At 33.7% G+C, this 18,137-nt stretch overlaps 5 protein-coding genes across 5 annotated transcripts; 4 read left to right on the top strand and 1 right to left on the bottom strand.

The window, feature by feature from the left end:
- Positions 1 to 471: 471 nt before the first annotated feature.
- Positions 472 to 1,537, top strand: PHYBLDRAFT_23219 (hypothetical protein; the record flags this gene model as incomplete). The annotated part of the gene is made up of 5 exons (XM_018439801.1): positions 472 to 606; positions 791 to 897; positions 1,048 to 1,136; positions 1,224 to 1,300; positions 1,391 to 1,537. The coding sequence occupies 5 exons, from the start codon at positions 472 to 474 to the stop codon at positions 1,535 to 1,537; spliced, it is 555 nt and encodes a 184-aa protein (XP_018285936.1).
- A 1,803-nt stretch (positions 1,538 to 3,340) lies between these two features.
- PHYBLDRAFT_150982 (hypothetical protein) lies at positions 3,341 to 3,619 on the top strand (the record flags this gene model as incomplete). Its single annotated transcript, XM_018432585.1, has 2 exons — positions 3,341 to 3,430; positions 3,506 to 3,619. The coding sequence occupies 2 exons, from the start codon at positions 3,341 to 3,343 to the stop codon at positions 3,617 to 3,619; spliced, it is 204 nt and encodes a 67-aa protein (XP_018285935.1).
- Positions 3,620 to 4,369: 750 nt separating this feature from the next.
- PHYBLDRAFT_79097 (hypothetical protein) lies at positions 4,370 to 9,015 on the bottom strand (the record flags this gene model as incomplete). Its single annotated transcript, XM_018443426.1, has 16 exons — positions 4,370 to 4,842; positions 4,943 to 5,104; positions 5,183 to 5,313; positions 5,436 to 5,616; positions 5,694 to 6,444; positions 6,545 to 6,636; positions 6,677 to 6,734; positions 6,851 to 6,909; positions 6,986 to 7,073; positions 7,232 to 7,299; positions 7,376 to 7,475; positions 7,627 to 7,705; positions 7,803 to 7,967; positions 8,069 to 8,420; positions 8,522 to 8,592; positions 8,987 to 9,015. The coding sequence occupies 16 exons, from the start codon at positions 9,013 to 9,015 to the stop codon at positions 4,562 to 4,564; spliced, it is 2,667 nt and encodes an 888-aa protein (XP_018285934.1). The 3' UTR covers positions 4,370 to 4,561.
- A 2,300-nt stretch (positions 9,016 to 11,315) lies between these two features.
- PHYBLDRAFT_150980 (hypothetical protein) lies at positions 11,316 to 12,041 on the top strand (the record flags this gene model as incomplete). The annotated part of the gene is made up of 1 exon (XM_018432584.1): positions 11,316 to 12,041. One exon carries the CDS (start codon positions 11,316 to 11,318, stop codon positions 12,039 to 12,041), a length of 726 nt encoding a protein of 241 aa, XP_018285933.1.
- Positions 12,042 to 15,706: 3,665 nt separating this feature from the next.
- On the top strand, positions 15,707 to 16,552 carry PHYBLDRAFT_68263 (Homeodomain-like DNA binding domain-containing transcription factor; the record flags this gene model as incomplete). Its single annotated transcript, XM_018441918.1, has 1 exon — positions 15,707 to 16,552. The coding sequence occupies one exon, from the start codon at positions 15,707 to 15,709 to the stop codon at positions 16,550 to 16,552; it is 846 nt and encodes a 281-aa protein (XP_018285932.1).
- Positions 16,553 to 18,137: the final 1,585 nt, after the last annotated feature.

Below are 18,137 nucleotides of genomic sequence, written 5' to 3'. Positions count from 1 at the left end.
TAAAAAGGGAACTTCTTTAAATATATAATATATATCTTCTTGTTCTATCGTATGGCTATCATTAATATTCTCTTTGATCATCAGATCTTTCCTTCTTGCTAAAGAGCCATCCTATCTGTATGCCGTGCCGTCTCTTGGGATGCATTATCATAAGAGTCTGCTAACCCTACGACAAATTCTCTCAGGTCTAACCTCAACCCAGCCCATCTTAGCTCATCCTATCCCAACTTCATTTTTAATAAATAAATATAAAAATTAACGAGAAATACACCTTTACTCACTCACTCACTCACTCACTCACTTACATACACAGATCATATGTGTATATAAATATAGTTAAACCAGTCCAACCAAAAAAAAAATACCCAAAAAAAAACAAATCCCATTACTTTCCTATCCATTTGGAGTGGCTTGGTTTGTGGTGACTTTGAAAGAACCATCTTCCACCCTAGAACAGATGCATAAGTCATTATGGGCATCTTTGGACGTCTCAGGGCCAGTCCTTACACGATTCCCACCCTCAAAGCACTCTCGTGGGTACCCGTAGTTTTATTTGTGCTTGAAAATGGTGTCAGTCCATCAAAGGTGGAAGGCCGCTCTATGCAGGTAAAGCATAGCATAGCATAACATAACATAGCATAGCATAGAGTGTAGTATAAATCTTACCCCAAACAACTCTCTCCTTGACCGTCTGACATGTTTACTCACTAAACTCCTAATCTCGCTCATTAACACTGAAATGCTTAATATATACCTCTCTTTTTTACTATTACTATTACTTTTGTCACAGCCTACATTAAATCCAGATAGTAACCAAATGAAACGAGACATAGTTTTATTGAATAAATGGTCTGCAACATCCCATTCATTCCAACGAGGACAAGTAGTGGTGCTCACGTAAATATCACATTATTTATTTATATTTATATTTATATATAATATAATAATAGAGTATAAATATGAAAAAAGGGCCTCTTTCTCTATTTGATTTTATTTATATATACATATACATATACATATATACTAAAGGGTTGTTCAATCATGTAGATCTCCTACTAACCCGAAGCGACAAATTACAAAACGTATCATTGCTCTTCAAGGGGACACTGTAAAACTACGCCAGGGCACTGAAAAAGGTACAATAACCTACACTATTTTCTAAAAAAAAATTGAACAAAAACAAATTCTTGTTGGTTAACGCAAATTCTTTATGGGCTCTATAGTATATGTGCCAAAGGGACACTGTTGGGTAGAAGGAGATGAAGGGTTCCACTCAAATGACAGTAATCTATTTGGCCCAGTAAGATATACATTAAATATACATTAAATATATATATATATGAATTACTAAACATGTACAAACAAAATGTACTTGTTTTTATTTTACTAGGTACCTATCTCACTCATAAGCTCTATCGTTACTCACGTTATCTGGCCTCCGTCTCGCTTTGGCCCTGTCGAAGTAAATGGGATCGAGAGCAAGAGAGTTACTCTGGGATTTATCCCTCCTGATAGTGATGATGATTACTGCTGGTAGACTTAGATGATTTAAAACATAGATCAATACAAACACGTCAATTTATTTATACACGGACGTACACACGTTCATTCCTATGTACTTTTTCTTTATATATATATATATATTATTATTAATTTATGTATTTATTAAAACCAATTCTTTACAATATCATAAAGATTAAAAAAAAATGTAAGAAAGCAAGCAATTTAATTGATTAGAGTGTCTCATTTGGTTGTAAGATGTGCTTGTAAATATATCACTTTGTCAGAAAGTCAATGTGTGGCAATACTAAGCAAGCATATGTGGAGTGATTGAATGTAAATGCGCCACCATCTAAACTTTTCTGCCTCTAACCCCTGTCTCCCCCTTTTTCACACTCCCAGGTACACGCCCATCATTTCCACAGTGATAATGGGTGGCTTTAGATTTATTCATGATTAGAAAGATAATAGAATCGTTCTTTTTTCTTCTTTTGTTTTTTATCCATAGAAAAAAAACCATTCAAACTTCTTGGACAATTAATTAGCTCAGTTCAGTTCAGTTGATTTTTATCATGATTTGGTTTAATTTCTTAAACGTACTCTCTTAAAATAAATATAATTACAATAGGGTGTGTTCTCAAATATTGGTCCCAAATAATGGGTGATTTATAATGTATATTTATAATACTTATGTTTCAAAAAATAATACAAATCATATATTTACTGTGTGTGTAAGTAGACCAGTCACGACAATATTAAAAGCTTTCTTTCACTTGACATCACTTCAAGATTTTGGTGATGATGAGTTGATGATTAAGCAAGAATAATACAAGGAGAATAGTAGAAAACTTTATTCTTTCTATCATTTGTTTCTTGTAGTTCGTGAGGGCTAGGAATAGCCCGCAAATTGCTGCCTATAAAAATAGCTTTGTTTGGGCAGCGAGGATACATGAATACAATTGCAATCATCCCTACAAACATCATTTCAAATTTACAACTTTATTTTTTATAATTGGGTAGCTTTTTTTTACTCCTTTCTTTTTCTATTCTTTTATGTACAAAATATTTTTATATTTCAAATATACATATATATATCACCCAGACAAAACGAATTTCTAGTAACGGATACTTCTTTGGAGGGCAATTCATTTTGTTCTTCTAGTTTTGAATACAAATACACATATAGATAAATGTATAGAGATGTATTCTTTAAAATAAAAATAAAGAATAAAGAATAAATTCAATTATGTGAGGCATGTTCTTCCAATGGTGTTATTTAATATTGTAGTGGTATCAATTAGACTTTTTTAAAAAGAAAAAAAGGGCATTCTAGATGTTGGTATTATTAATTTAGAATGATCCTTGCCTCATTGTAGGGTAATAATAATATTAATCAATTCCCATAATAAAAGGGCCGGAAGAAGTTCTGTAAGCAATCCAACGGCTATACACTATTTTCTTTTAAGATGAATAGCATACAAAGGGATATGAATATAAAGGTATAAAAGTCCCCACAATTAAAAGGTAATCATTTTAAACTTTACGCACTTTTACCTTTTCCTGTTGTAAATACACAATTAGCTGACCCACATCATATAGACACACATAGTCTCTTAGTACATCACCCCTATCAGTTGGTACTTTTAAAAAAAAACACAGAGAAAGTAAACCTCATATCTCTAAACCTTTGTGGGTTGATAATCAATGGACGAAATCATCGTATTCCAACTCCTTACTGTCAAGACACCATCACAAGTAACCACTAGATGGATAAGGACTACTGTGGCTAGGCCAAGATGTCACTGATACACCTTCAGCCAACAAAGCACCAAACTTAAGCATGAAAAGTTTCGCCGGATTCTTTTGGACCTCAAAGCTCAATCAAGCACTTGGGCGTATCGCTGCTCTCAAACACCAAATTCAGCATACTGTAATATTTCAAGGGATATTACAGGCAGCCTTCATTTCTTTTCTATTATTAATACTCTTATAAATTTTACTAAAGGTACCAATCCAAATTGCTTGGAAGACATGTCCTCGTTACACTTTGAGTATCGTTTTGTGGAATATAAATCTTGCTGGTGCCTTGAATTTCCGACACATCTTTAACCGATTGTGATATGATGGTACGATTCCTGATAGGCCCACCTGTGCCATTAAAATTTGGAGTAATTTAATACCAGTAGAAGATGTGTCGGAGGATGGTTATGTAAGACGAAGACGACCAAGTTTTAGAAGAATAAAACTAGCGAAATGAAGAAGATAAGACTTTTGAGCCTGATTATTGACAGACACCTCCTTACAAGGTATCATTTTGGTAAGTCATTAAATACTTTGAATCATTTGGTGAATTGAGTTTTATTAGTAGTAGTATTATTATTATTGTATTGCGTGCAGGGGTGGAGTAAAGTTCTTTGCTTTAACGGTAAATATTATATATAGGTGGGACAAAGACGTCTTTTTTATCTTTTATTTTTATTATTGAATTACAATAAGCAAATGTGAACAATTGAAATTGAAATTGAAACACACACACACACACACATGCTAATATATAAGGAGAGGGGGAGGGGGAGATTAGTATTTAATAAAAAAATCAACCTTAAAACAGCCCTCAGACCCCCCCCCCCAAAAAAAAAGAAAAGAAAAGAAGCTTACAAACATCTCCTACTAAAGTCGCCCTTTTTTTGGTTTTTTGTTATAAAAACTATAATATAAAAATAAAAGAGTCTTGTACTTTGTGTATCCTCAGCTTGTTTTGTGCGCGACTATGACGTACTTTATTTTACCAATTACTGACTAGTACAAAACTTAAACAGGTATCCTGTCAGTAATACCACACATAAATCATTTCATGTATTCCAATATTACAAAAATGGAGAAAAATGACAAGTTTTGCCTCTTTATTGCGATCAACTGAAATAAAAATAAAATGTATTGGTATATATAGTTATATAAACATCAGCTGTCGTTTATTTGCTATCAAATGATAGATTTAGCGACTTGACAAGTGTTCTAGACACAACAGTAACCAAAACCAGCTTCTTATTCATTATTATCATTATTCAGTCTTTTGAGCATCATCTTTGTCTTCCAGTCGTGCTTCAAGCTTCTTGATACGCTCCTCAAGCTTCTCAATATACTCCTTGCTACACTGGGGAGCAGTGGAGGAGCCCGAATGAATTAGCTCAGAAAGCCTTCGGTCCAGCCATGTTTGGTCGTCTTTGGAATACATGTATCTAATAGACTCCATTGTGGTGTGTGCTGATTTGATACTCAGGCCAATGGTTGAGCTTACTGCCTGGGCCCGTACATTTGGGTCGGGATCACGTAAAAGAGAAACTAGGTTATCATATTATTGAAATAATAATAAAGAGATAATGATCCATTAGTATGTCTGCGGTGTATAGTAGGAAAGATAGATTAATCAACACTTATTTACCGATTACTTCCTCAGCACGCTTCTTGTGGCGTTCTTCCTGCCATTGTGCTGAGTAAGCAAGACCCTCGATAGCAAGGGGACGGGCCCGTGTAGGTTCAGTACCGTATTCCACATGATTTATAAGATACTCGAAGCCTTGTAAACTACGATGGTAACCAAGTGCTACAATAATATAATTTCGCAGTAAATATCCACTTGATTCTCAGCACCTTTATCTCATTTAATTTCCTTTTGTTTTACCTTCTAAAGCACCACCACGAACAAGGCTGTATTGACCAATCTTTGTTTGGTCTTGAGCTACATCGAGCAATAAAGAGATATCTTCTGGGTTGTGCTGAATAGCAAGAACCAAAAGAGCAGACGCATGGGCACTAATAAAAAAAAGTGAGGCGCATGAAGTCATTTTGTTTTATGAGCCAAAATTTAATACAACATATTTGGAAATATTTGCTCTAAAAATAATATATAATATAAAAAAAGAGGTGATATTTACCGATATGGTAGTGTATAATCACGGGAAAGGAACCTAAGTACAGACTCGCGTACCCTGACGTCCTTGAACTGACATGCATTGAGTATGGAAGAAAGGGCCAATGGATCTTGTTCACGGTCTAGAATTTCTGTCAATATCTTGATACTCAAATGGCTTTGGAGACTAGATAAATTGTTGGCAACTACAATAAAGGCACCCACAATTAAGAGACATCTTTAGAAACAGTTCAAATCTTTTTGTTTTTCTCTTTTCTCTTACCTTGAATTCTAACACCATAAAACGGTTCATCCTTGATAATTTCCTGGACTTTCTTGAGGGCAATTTTAGACTCTGACTTTATCAACTCTCTGTAAGCCCAGATGCGATTCAAGACGTCTTTGCTGCTCTTGGCTGTATTGACCAATACTTCCTGGTCTACGGGCATTTCAAAAGCAAACAGTATCTTCCCTTCCGGATCGACTCTCAGAGTCTCGGGGCTATTTTCTTTGTCTAGCTGAACAAACACGGTGACAGTATTTTCGCGGTCGAAGCAGGCAGTCGTGTGATGAACATTACCCTTGTTGTCAGAGATTTGGATATCAAGATCAAATGCAAAAAGCGGGACACCGCCACTGCCGTTATTGCCATTGCTATTATTATTGCTATTATTATTGTTATTATTATTATTATTGGCTTCATTCTCCTGTGTCTGGGTCAGCACTATCTTTACAAGTCCGGTGAGCTTTTCATAGGAGTATTTTCCTTTGATCTTTGGGTATCCTTTCGAATAGATCCACTCGTCGAAAAAGCGGGTGAGATTCAGTCCCGAGGTAGTCTCGAGTGCTGTCTGGAAATCGCTTGTCTGGACTGTTTTTTCTGAAAAGGTTTCGATATACAGCTTAATTGCTGCCCAGAATGCCTCGTCACCGAGCCTCTTCCTGAGCATGTGAATACGCCAGGCACCTCCGGGATATGTGTGCATATCAAACATATCCCATGAAGAATCGTATTTTCGAGTGACAATAGGACGCTAGTATTATTATTTTTAAGGATAAAATAAATGAATTATAAAACACACCGACACACACAACCCCGATTAAATTGAGGTTCACAGTACACTCAAAGCTTACCATGTATTTTTCACATTCTTTAAAGTAGTGTATTTGATTTTGCAACATTTCATAGGAAAAATTATCGTTCGATAAGTGATCCTCCAGCCAGCCTAGAGAAGTCAATTAGATATATATATATATATACAATACATGCTGAAAATAAAAAGAAGAAATACTTGCAACTTTCAATGTAGGTAGCCCAGCTTTCCTACATATTCAAATAGGTGTGTGTATAGATATATGTAGATAAAATAGAAACATTACACAAATTAATGCTTTTTTTTCTTTCTTCTATATTCAATTAAGCATTCTTTTATATGTTACCTTTAACCATGCGTGCTCGAAATGCCGAATAACAAGCAAATCGCCAAAATAGGTGTGTGCTATATGGTACACAGGATTAACAGAACATACATTATATATTTTTCTACTTTTAACAATTTGATTCCAATCTCTTACCCATTTCATGAATATTTACTAGATCTGTCATATACTTTCTTTCCTGGGCATTGACTTTATCCAAAATATATCTATCTGCCCATGTAACCTATAAAGACATGCAATGTATATATATATATATATACATATATATGTATGTTAATATATAATAAAGGTTGGTATATTGTGTGTATTTATGTGTGTAAAATAATAATATTTGTTTTTTTTTAAAAAAAAAAAAAAGTACGAATAAATGATTAGACTAACCAGAGAGATATTCTCCATAGCTCCACGAATAGCCGGAAGTGCAATTTGATAATATTTGGTCCATGGAACTACGATTATTATTATATATAAGACGTATGTCTATAAAGCCTACAAATTACCATTGTAGAAATAGGATCCACTTACATGTTACACCGACACGCTCCTGTAACCACTTTATCATGGCTGGTGTCTGGTCAAACGATCGGGAAATATCTGCTGGGTCAGCTCCTTTGGCTGCGTAGTACTACCCATTTAATTAGTGTTATTATTATTATTATATTTATGTTTGGTTTGGTTTGATGTGTATCATTTCTCTTTGTCTCATTGAAATCCCAATATGTATATTGTTGTTTTGTTTTTCAGAAGGGTAAAATAGACTTTTTGGTGTGTGTTACCTTGATCGGTATTCCCTGGACTTCACCATCATCAACACAGACAAAATCTCCCACGGAAAAGCAAACCAAATATGATGGACTGCAAGGAAAAACAAAACAAACAAAAAGTTAGGAAATAAACTTCTTGCATTTAAAATAAAAAAATAAGAATAATAGTATCACTAGTCTTTACTTACCAAGGATAATCAAGTTTCCAATGAGTAGTTGTGAAGCCATCTGCGGTTTCTTCAGATACCAAAGATCCATTTGCTAATGAGACATATTCTGATGGTGCAGTAATTTCCCAGGTCAGAGTAGTTCGAATGGCTGGATAATCGATAGTTGGTAACCAATAACGAGCCCTGTAAAATAAAATAAAAACACAATGTTAAATATGTATATGCTGAATATATCGTATAGAAATATGCTAATTGAGTTTTTTTTTTCTCTTCTTCTTATTTACTTCTCGGGTTCGTGGTCTGTGATTGCCCAACGAGGATTGCTTTTGAAGAATGGATCCTCCTTTTGGAAGTAGAGGCCGGCAACTGGATCATCGACTATGTAGGTGACCACAACCTTTCTTTCCGTATCAACTTTAAAAGGACTTTCCCAAAAGAGTTGGATATGATGGCCATCGTAGGTGTGGGAGACACCCTCGCCGCTAACTTGTACGTTTACGAATTCTTCCGCATTGAGCACCAAGCTTGAGCGCTCTTTTTCTGATTTCACAAGAGTTGGCTTGTTATAGCGAAGAGTGAGAGTCACTTTTCCTTGTAGAATATTGCTCTCTAGATCATCAAGCTTGAGGCAGATATCTTAAGGTACAAACAAATGCATAAATATATATCTATTAGTTTGAGATAATTGAAATGTGTAATTTTGTTTTGTTAAAAGAAATTGTTTAAAGTACACTCACCCAAATGAACAGGTTCAATGACCGTATTTGGCGCATATTGGTTGACTGCATTAGATGAAGCAAAGTTAAGACTGTTGTTTTTTGATTTACAACACAAACTAGGCATCTTCTTTTTCTTTTTTTTATTTATCTCTTTATTGCTTATTTTCTCGCAGAACAGACGTTTGAAAGAAAGAGGAAAAGAAAAGAAAGAAAGAAGAATAGAGGGACTCAAGTTGTGCTTTATCTTTCTAGCATCATATGCTGTACGACCATTGTTAAACATTCTATGGCTATGCTGGAGCTATGCTCTGTACAAGCCATTCATTGGCTCCATACAAAGAAAAAGAACTATGCACTGTGCAACTGGAGATTTCTTTTTTTTATATATTTTAGACGCATGGTGCCCTAGAATCCACAAATGTAATGAAAAACGCGGTCATTCACAGGAATGTAACCTTTGACATCACAAGTCCGTCTGCTTACTGGTACCAATTGTCTGGTGTATTAGACATATTAGAAAAAAAACCTAAAAGTAGGTGGTTACCGATCGTTTTTATGTCTAAAAAACAACATCTATATTTATATTTATTTTTGTGTATATGTGTGTCTTGTGCTCTATGCTTATATTATTATTTGGTTGTTCTGGTAACATTATAATCATTATAATTACATTTGCTATCTGGAAGTAATTGAAAAAATAGAGTCCTGGATGTCTATTGGCAGAACTGATCGTGAGAACATTTTGCAAGTAATACCCTAGAGATCTAATTCAGAAATTGCGTATTTCCTCATAGCCCAAAATCACATGTTACTCCGAAATACAGCCATCTTTCTGAATACAGTGTTTCTACTTGAGATTGAGATGATGTTAGTTTTTTTTCGGGTGAATCAAACTTCATTCTTAGACAATATACCTACCTTTTTTGGACAAACGAAAAAGAGAATCGAGACAAAAGAATAGAATTTGGGATAGAAAGAGGATTTAGTTGAGACAAGATAAAGATAACTAGAATGTTCTTCACCTGTAAGTATCTTTAAGTTCGTCTACCAAAGTTAGGAACAACCACGTTCATTGTGTTGTTGTACTTGGCCTTGGCCTTGGTCTTGGTTGGATTGAAGATTTCTGGCCTACCATTGCCACTTCAAATTCCCTGCATAATATAGAGCATGTTTTTTGCCGCCATGATATCCCTATTTCAAAAAAAAATTACAGTTGTTGCAAACATATCTTAAATAGTTATAGATGAAATTGGATACAAACAATAAGTGACCACCTTATTATCTAGGCTGTATAGGCTGGTATGCACTTTCAGGATTCCGGCTATTTGCTATACGACCTTTCTTTTTCGATTAAAGCTTTTCCTTTTCTTCTTTATTCGGTTTTTGTTATATTTTATAGACCCATGGATAATGATATTGGAACAATTGTCTAGAACCTTCTTTCTACCTTTACTTTTTTTTCAATATACTTCAGCTATTCTAAATCTGTAAAAATTGAATAGAATAGGCATATTGGCTATTATATATTGGATATTCCGTAGAATTTGCTCTCCCGGTGTTTTTTTTTACTGACAAGATATGTGTTTCAACTTCCTTGATTCCATGGATCGCTTTCCTTGCATCTTCATTTCTCATTCACTTAGCGCTACCAGATACATCATAGTATTCTTTGGTTGTTAAGCGTCCTATACCATCATCACCGTGATATGAATTGGAGGTATCTATTCTCCCAGGATCCATTGTACATACTCGGAAACTATCTACAATTTCTGTAGATTCTGCTCGAACAATGACTTAACATTCTTACCGTCTAGTTTAATAAATTTCCACTTAAAACTAGACGAGGGAAACCGCAAAGAGTTTTAGGAGTATAGGTTGTTATGGTTATGGTTGGGGTTGTTTCTGTCACTGCTCAGGAAGCTGTACATAAATATTCAAATTTTATCTCAAGACCGGAATAATTGTTTGAGGATCTCTCGAAAGAGTAGCCTTGTTGACTGGAATTGTAGGCAGTCTATTGAGGATTGGTGTTTTTTTTTTCATTCATAAAGGCAGAAAGTCGAGGGAGTATAATAATTGTGTTCTCTGGTAATATTTGATCTGTAATTTGAAGGGGGGCTGGCAGTCTAATTAATGAAATGTCAAGTAGATGCTCATACACGATGTTCTTTACTGAGTGGATATTTTTTCTATGTTAAGTATTGAATATAATACTATATTTCGCCAAGAGCTTTGTTAAAATATGTTGAGTTCACGCTCATAGAAAGAATTCTATCTTTGAGGTATAGTATCTCTTATAACACAGTATTCATATTTGTATTTTTGTATGGTTAAAAAAAGACAAGTTTAATCAACTGTATTTTTATAATTGATTAACCAGCCAGAAAACCCTCCAAACAAATGCTGTGATCACTCTTTTGATTATCCTCTTTTGAGTGTCACCAGACCTCCCAAGCTTAATAAAATGCTTCTTACAGACAAAATAATAATAATTGATTAACCACTCTGTGGGTACCTTTTAGCAGACTCTTGTTTTTACTTTTATCTTTTCTCAACTAAATCCCCTTTATATCCCAAATTATATTCTTTTGTGTCTCGATTCTCTTTTCGTTTGTCCAAAAAAGGTAAGCAAATTGTCTAAAAATGAATTTTGATTCGCCCAAAAAAAAACTAACATCGTCTCAATCTCAAGTTGAAACACTATAATTCATTTCACCTGGGCCCTGCTTGAAATTTACCATTTATATAAATATATATACATATATATATTGATATACATATATATAAAATATATTTGGTTTGACATCAAGAAATGTGGGCAGATAAGTCAGGATCGTCAAGGCAAACAACTATTCGCCACGACGAGACACTTGGCAGTAGTAGTCGTTACACACCTGCCACTACTGAACAGAAACAAAAGTTCCGTTCCCAGCCACCTGAACTCACCGGCCAGACGAATGATCATTTCATTCGTTCAGAAGAACAACCAGAACTAATTTTCTCAAATGCAAATGTAAACCCTTCGATATTTTCGCCATTGACTGGACACCAACATTCTCAGGCTGCCTCTTTTTTGAGTCGTCCTATTGAACACCCTGGGGATGGTGCCGAAATTGCGGCATTTTTGAATTCTGGAATGTACAATGATGAAATCCATAGCGACGATCTCTACACAGACTCAAACACATACACATCCTACCGCCATCAGGCAGACCATGATCACAGTGTTGCTGAAAAAGAGATTTTGGAGCAGAACCTTGCTAGACTACTAGGGGCTGATGATATTGTAGCTTATCTTTCGGAAGCCCGATACTCTGAAGACGTCTATGGGCTACCGCCTGCTGTTCAAGCTTTGGTTAAAGAGGCACAAAAGGAAGTACAAGAAGTGCAAAGCGATACCCAAAAGGCACCAAGACAAGCTGTGGAGCGACTGCAAATGATTCGCGAGCACTTTATGGGACGTGCAAAGGGCAATGCTAATGTTGCCGCCCAGCAAGCACATACACTACAAGAGCAAGATTGGGACAAGTTTTTTTGATTCCAAAAATAAAGTAATTAGAAGAAAATACGCAAACAAAAGGTTGGCATGGAGACATATGATTATTATAATATTTCTTTTTGCTTATCTTGACTGTGTAATTTAGCGATGACTCTATCTTTGCCCTTGTTCTTGTTTTTGTTTTTGACCTTGGCATTGAATAGTAGAAATAGTAACGGGAAAAAATAATGCAAGGTTTATCTCCGGGTAATTGGTTCTTGTATTTAGTAAGGTGCTCAAGAATTTCTCCTTCTAGATTGAATTGAATTGAAGTAAAATGAGTTGAGTTTGGTTGAGTTCAATCGTGTTGTAATGTATTGTATTGTATTGTATTGTGTTATGATGATCTTATAAAAATCTTATAAAAGTTCTCCTATATATGTGTATAACTTACTTTATTGATCGATGTGTCTACAGTGTCTTTTATTTCTACTCCATATGATTCGATTTAGGGTTTATTTACTTATTATTATTGTAATTATTAACCTGATCTCCCAATTCACACACTACATCACCGTGATCGTCTGTTTATCTGTATTGACGAACACACTGAATAAGAAGAAGAAACAAAAAGGACATTTAGATCGAATCCCTTACAAATACTGTACTAACAGGTTGTATTCATACGCAGGGATTAAACGACAACTTTGGGGTTATTGAAAATATAAAAGTTGTTGATTGCATATCATTTACCAAACTATTGGCTCTCTTTATCTGTCTACCTATATACCTATAGATCTATAGATCTCTTATTAACAATAATATTGGTATTTCATTAAAAGCAAATTCCTGGAGATATATATTGGTTATATTTTATTGTGTAAACCAAAATAATCGTGCTTCTTGTACATAAAGAATAATAAAAATCACACTTGGCTTTTATTTTATTTTATTTTATTTTATTTTATTTTATTTTATTTTATTTTATTTTAATCAAGAAATTGCTTTCTTTCAGAGGAAATTACTAGAATATATTTTAGTCAATTGTAGTGGGAAAAAATGGACTGAACATTGATTCTGATCAAACTCGCTTTTTCTTTTTCTTCTTCGCATCACCCTTGACCTTTCACTTTTCACCCTAATACTCTATATTCAACTAAAATAAATAAATAAATAAAGGGGAGGGGAGGGGTAGATATTAATCACTCTATCCATAGTCAAATATGGCTATAAACTAAAAAGAAATAAAAGAAACCCTTTCCAAATTTATCACAAACAAATAAAGATAGAGATAAAGAGGTAGAAGAGAAGAATCATAATTAGAACTAAGAAAGAAAGAAAGATAGAAAGAAAAAAAGAAGGGGTGAAATTATATATATAATATGTATGTATGTATGTATGTGTATTTGTTTGTACAGATCCGTATAAATAATTCTGTATATTATTATTAGGATTAAAAGCCGAGTCTGTGCCTTTGGAGAATTTCCCTTTCGAGTAAAAGATTAAGCTAAAGGAGTGAATATGGGGTCCTAAACGTGGTTATTAATGATTTGGCGATATACTTGTCAGTGTGTGAGTGTGAGAGGGTCTGTTTCTATTTAGCCATTTTATTTTATTTTTTACTTCTTTGAACGTGTTCAAGATAAAATTACTGTCTTTGATTATTCTTTAAAAATAGAGAAATTCGTGCTTAAAGTACTTGGGAACGATCGGTGTCTAGTACATTTTGTGTATTACAGAAAGGACCCTTTTTTGCACCAATAAACGTGTGCCTTTGTATCTTTGGCGTTTATATACTCTAAATATTTAAACCTCCTCTTCAATTGCTAAATTAACGAATTGCATTTTTCTAAAATAAGAATATTCGAAAATACCTCAATATTGAATCACTATGGAAACTAATTAATCTTTCTTATATATTCATTTTTTTAAAGTACCAACTGCTACAAACAAGAAAAGTCTCGAGGATCTTAAGATTCTTTAAGCTAGGTTTTTTATGATGGGTTTCTTTGAGTTTATTCAAGTTACTAACCTTGCAAGGCTACACGTGTGTTTTCCTTTGCTTTATGTTTTATACACATGTGATCGATTTTCTTGTTCTTTCAGAAGAATCCAAGTTCTGAACAAAGCATCTAGATATATACATATATATACATACATACACACATGCATACACACACATGCACACTTTTATGTGTATATGACTGTAGGACTGTAGGACTGTAGGATTGTATGACTGCGTGTATTTATTTGGTTATTTAAATTTAAATTTACATTTATATATATTTGTGTATTTCTTAATAGTATGGAAGTTTAGTATTGTAAAACTAAGATCAAACTTTAAAAAAAAATATCTGTGAGTGACAGGAGGAACTACACAAAACCATCGAGAAAAATAATAATATAATATAATAAAAATAGAATAAAACTACGCGTCTGTTATGAACCAAGCTCCCTATTGTTTTCATTATGATGAATACACTCGGAAATGTTCTAGAAGTGCAGCAGAAAGGATACTTACAAACAAACAACAATAAAAAATCAAAAGCAAAAGCAAAAGCAAAATCAAAACAAAAAATCATTAATTGTTTTCCCCTCGTTTTTTTTTTCTTTTATTTATATTTTATTCTTTAATGATTCCACATGCTACTCTATTTTTTATATACATATATATGCTTATTTAATCAGCCAATATAAAAAAATCAAAATTCAATTATAATATTTTGTTGATGGTAGACTTGAGATATATGTGAGGGGCTTTTGGGATATATATTATCGTACCATATCTCATCTCTCCTTCTAACACAATGACCTGGTATCTACGCAAAAACAGACACATACACGGACACAGATACACATAGACTGATACACGGGTGTGTACTTCCAAATGAGATGTTGAAAACTGAAAATTCTGATCCAAAAGAAGCTATTTTTGTTTCGGAAAAAGCGTAAACATGGATAGCACAAAAAAATTGACCAAGCTCATATCTCGTTATACTACTCTAGCCACGAAAAGAAAAATAGGGGACTCTAGCCAATGAACCTCAAAATAAGAATAAGAATAAGAATAATAAATAAAATAAAATAGTATAATATAAGAGGGGGAAAAGGATTAGGATGGCTGGAGGGGTTTTCGAAATAACTTAATAATAATTCTTGTAGTGTCTATGTTAGTATTAAATGCGGGAACAAGGGTTTGAGTTGCATGGACTAGAAACTTTTACTGAACTTGCAAAATAAACCAAGGGCTTTTATATTGTGTTGTATTTATTGGTATAGTATTTTATTTTGGAAGAACGCCAAGGTAAATAATTATTTATAGGGAAGAAAATATATTACAATAAAAATTAATGTCGGCGTATAGATGATAGGTGTAAATATATGCATATACATATGCAATTTATTTACCGTAGTAACATCAATTGCCATATATTATAGCCTCCTTTCGTTATCATGTAAAGCATTCTTTGAATACAAAGGCACTCAGGGTCTAGTATATATATATATTGTTACTCTTATTCTTAATATACTTTTTGACCAAGCACAAGAGGTTGATGTTGATCATATGTATATGTATATGTATATGTATATATATAAAAAGGATGTATCTAATATATAAAATAGAAAAGAATAGTAATCTTGTCATTTTACCTCGCCTTGTCTCGTCTTGAAACTCAAAGCATTAAATTAATACCAATACAAATACAAATACTATCGTTGTTGCCATGGATATAAAAAAGCTTCTTTGTTCTACCTCAAACTCTACTCGACATCAATCTGGGGACTATAGTCTGGATTCGCTTAACTATGATACACAAAATTACACACCATCAATATATCCTAATCACCAGCAAACTCAACATCCTTCTACCTGGTCTTCTCTGTTGAACAGTGTCTCCCCAGAAATAGTTCCTACATCTCATCGGCATATTTCCTTTTCTTCTCCTTTTTTGTCGTCATCATCGTTGTCACCGTTGTCGCCGTCGCCGTCTTCTTTTTCGTCTTCTTCTTTGCCGTCTTCTTCTTCATCTTTGTCTTCTTTGTCTTCTCATTCTGGGCAGAAAGAAGGAACCTCAGCCTTGGGATGGTCTGATCCTTCCATGTCGATCCCACCACCACCATACTACTACAGTGGTAACGAAAGCAACGCCATAAATAGTATCAACAATAGTGATTTGGGAACCAAAAGACCTTTGACTCGCCGGCTGAGTCAATCTCACACACGTAACTCATGGACACCCGAAGAAGACGAGCTTTTAAAGCAAGGGTATTCTGAAGGATTATCTTGGGCAATGATATCGACCACATATCTTCCTCGTCGCTCTCGCGGCTGTTGTTGGGGTCGCTTTAAGATACTTCAGTCAAAAATAGCCTACAGCCGTAGACAGTCTAAACAAGAACTCTATTTACCGGTACTTTCGGTTCAAAAGCGAACTCAACTTTTTAAGCATGCTTGGAGATTGGTTGCTCAAGATATGTTGGGTAGATTCTGGGACGAGCGCGAGTTTGAATCCTTTCATCTTGCGAATATAACTCCTAAACAGAGAGCAACCTTTCTTCAGCGCATTTGACTCGGCTCTCAAGAGCAATCTTATTCTTACACGACTATCTTCTCTCTTTATATATACTCATCCTCATTATTATCTTCACTTTCATCTTCCTCTTTTAATATTGCTATTATGATATCGAAATTGTTTTTGTCTACGAAACCAATAACCTTATGTATAGCGCGTGAAGCGCAATCTATATCCTTTAAAAAAATGAAAAATACTATATCTCTCTATTATTACTATCATTACTGTTATCGTACCATTACGCTTGTTCTATATGAAACTTAATATGCTCCTTTTTTTTGTTTTGTTTAAGAAAGCAAAATTTTCTTTTGTTACTTCAATATAATTAAATTTTACGCATCTTTTTTTCCCTTTTTATTCCTTTATTTATTCAATTGCTTTTGTATAGTTTGTTAAGAGTGAATTACCAACCGGAACACAAACTTGTTTACGGCTTTTAATTCATTTATGAAGAGGATCTCTTATATTATCTACCTATGTTGATTACTTGATATAAATGAAATAAAACAACCACTAAATGTAGTATACTATAAGCTATTTATTGAAACAAGTTTATCGGACACTGAACACGGTTAAGATTGTCATTATATTCCTTGTAATATATACACATATACACGTATATAGATATATAGATATATACAGTTGATTTTTTCCCTGTTCTTCTTTTATATATATAGCATAATGGTAATGGTAATGTTAATGTTAATGTTAATGTTAATAATGGCTGTATATATTTGAAAGAAGGTAATAAAATATCAATGATTATATTCCTTATTTTTGCGTCGCCTGCTCTTGCTTATATATATATTACCCTCGCTAATAATCTTACTAAATTGATACTTATAAAGTTACACCTATATGATACCTCTACATAAATAATGAAAATAACAATAATAGAGGTTTATTGGGGCGCTTTTATCGGACTGTGAGGCAAGTATCTTTCTATATCTATATTTATATGTGAGACAAAGAGAAAGAAAATATGGCATTCAAAAGCATCATTTAGAACTTGAAAAAAAACCCTCTTTAAAATATATGCAAGGATATATATATATATATTTGTGTGTGTATTATGATTTGTAAAACAAACGATTTTTGTGGGTCATGGGCAGAAATTAGTCTTATTTTTTTTTGGTTTTTTTTTTCACAGTACCTTTTGACATCAACTTTTGTTTATCGGTTTATTTCTTGATATCCTGAATGTAGTGCTGATACATACATTAAAGGGCTGAATGGATCATATGTGTATGTATGTGCCTGAAATTGTCTCTAAATTTGGGGACCTTACTTAATATGTTTATAATTTACAGTATTGACACTATAAATTATGAATTAGAAAAGCTGCACATTATCATTCTTAACAAAGTGACAATGACAGTAGCTTTCGTGCTTATGTGGCACTGAAAAGATATATATGAATAAACTGCCATTATGACTGTTTTTGGTAAACTAGGGAATATTATTGCTGTACAAGCTTATTTCTCTCCTTTACATATTATATATTCAATACTTGATATTCGGCCTAGCGCTTCTTTTTGGCTGGTGGGTATACAAAAAGGTAATAGAAAATCTTGGTAAAAAA

The sequence above is a fragment of the Phycomyces blakesleeanus genome, assembly GCF_001638985.1.
Source record: "Phycomyces blakesleeanus NRRL 1555(-) unplaced genomic scaffold PHYBLscaffold_27, whole genome shotgun sequence".
Classification (NCBI taxonomy): Eukaryota; Fungi; Mucoromycota; class Mucoromycetes; order Mucorales; family Phycomycetaceae; genus Phycomyces; species Phycomyces blakesleeanus.
This window is presented reverse-complemented; position numbering and strand designations above follow the sequence as displayed.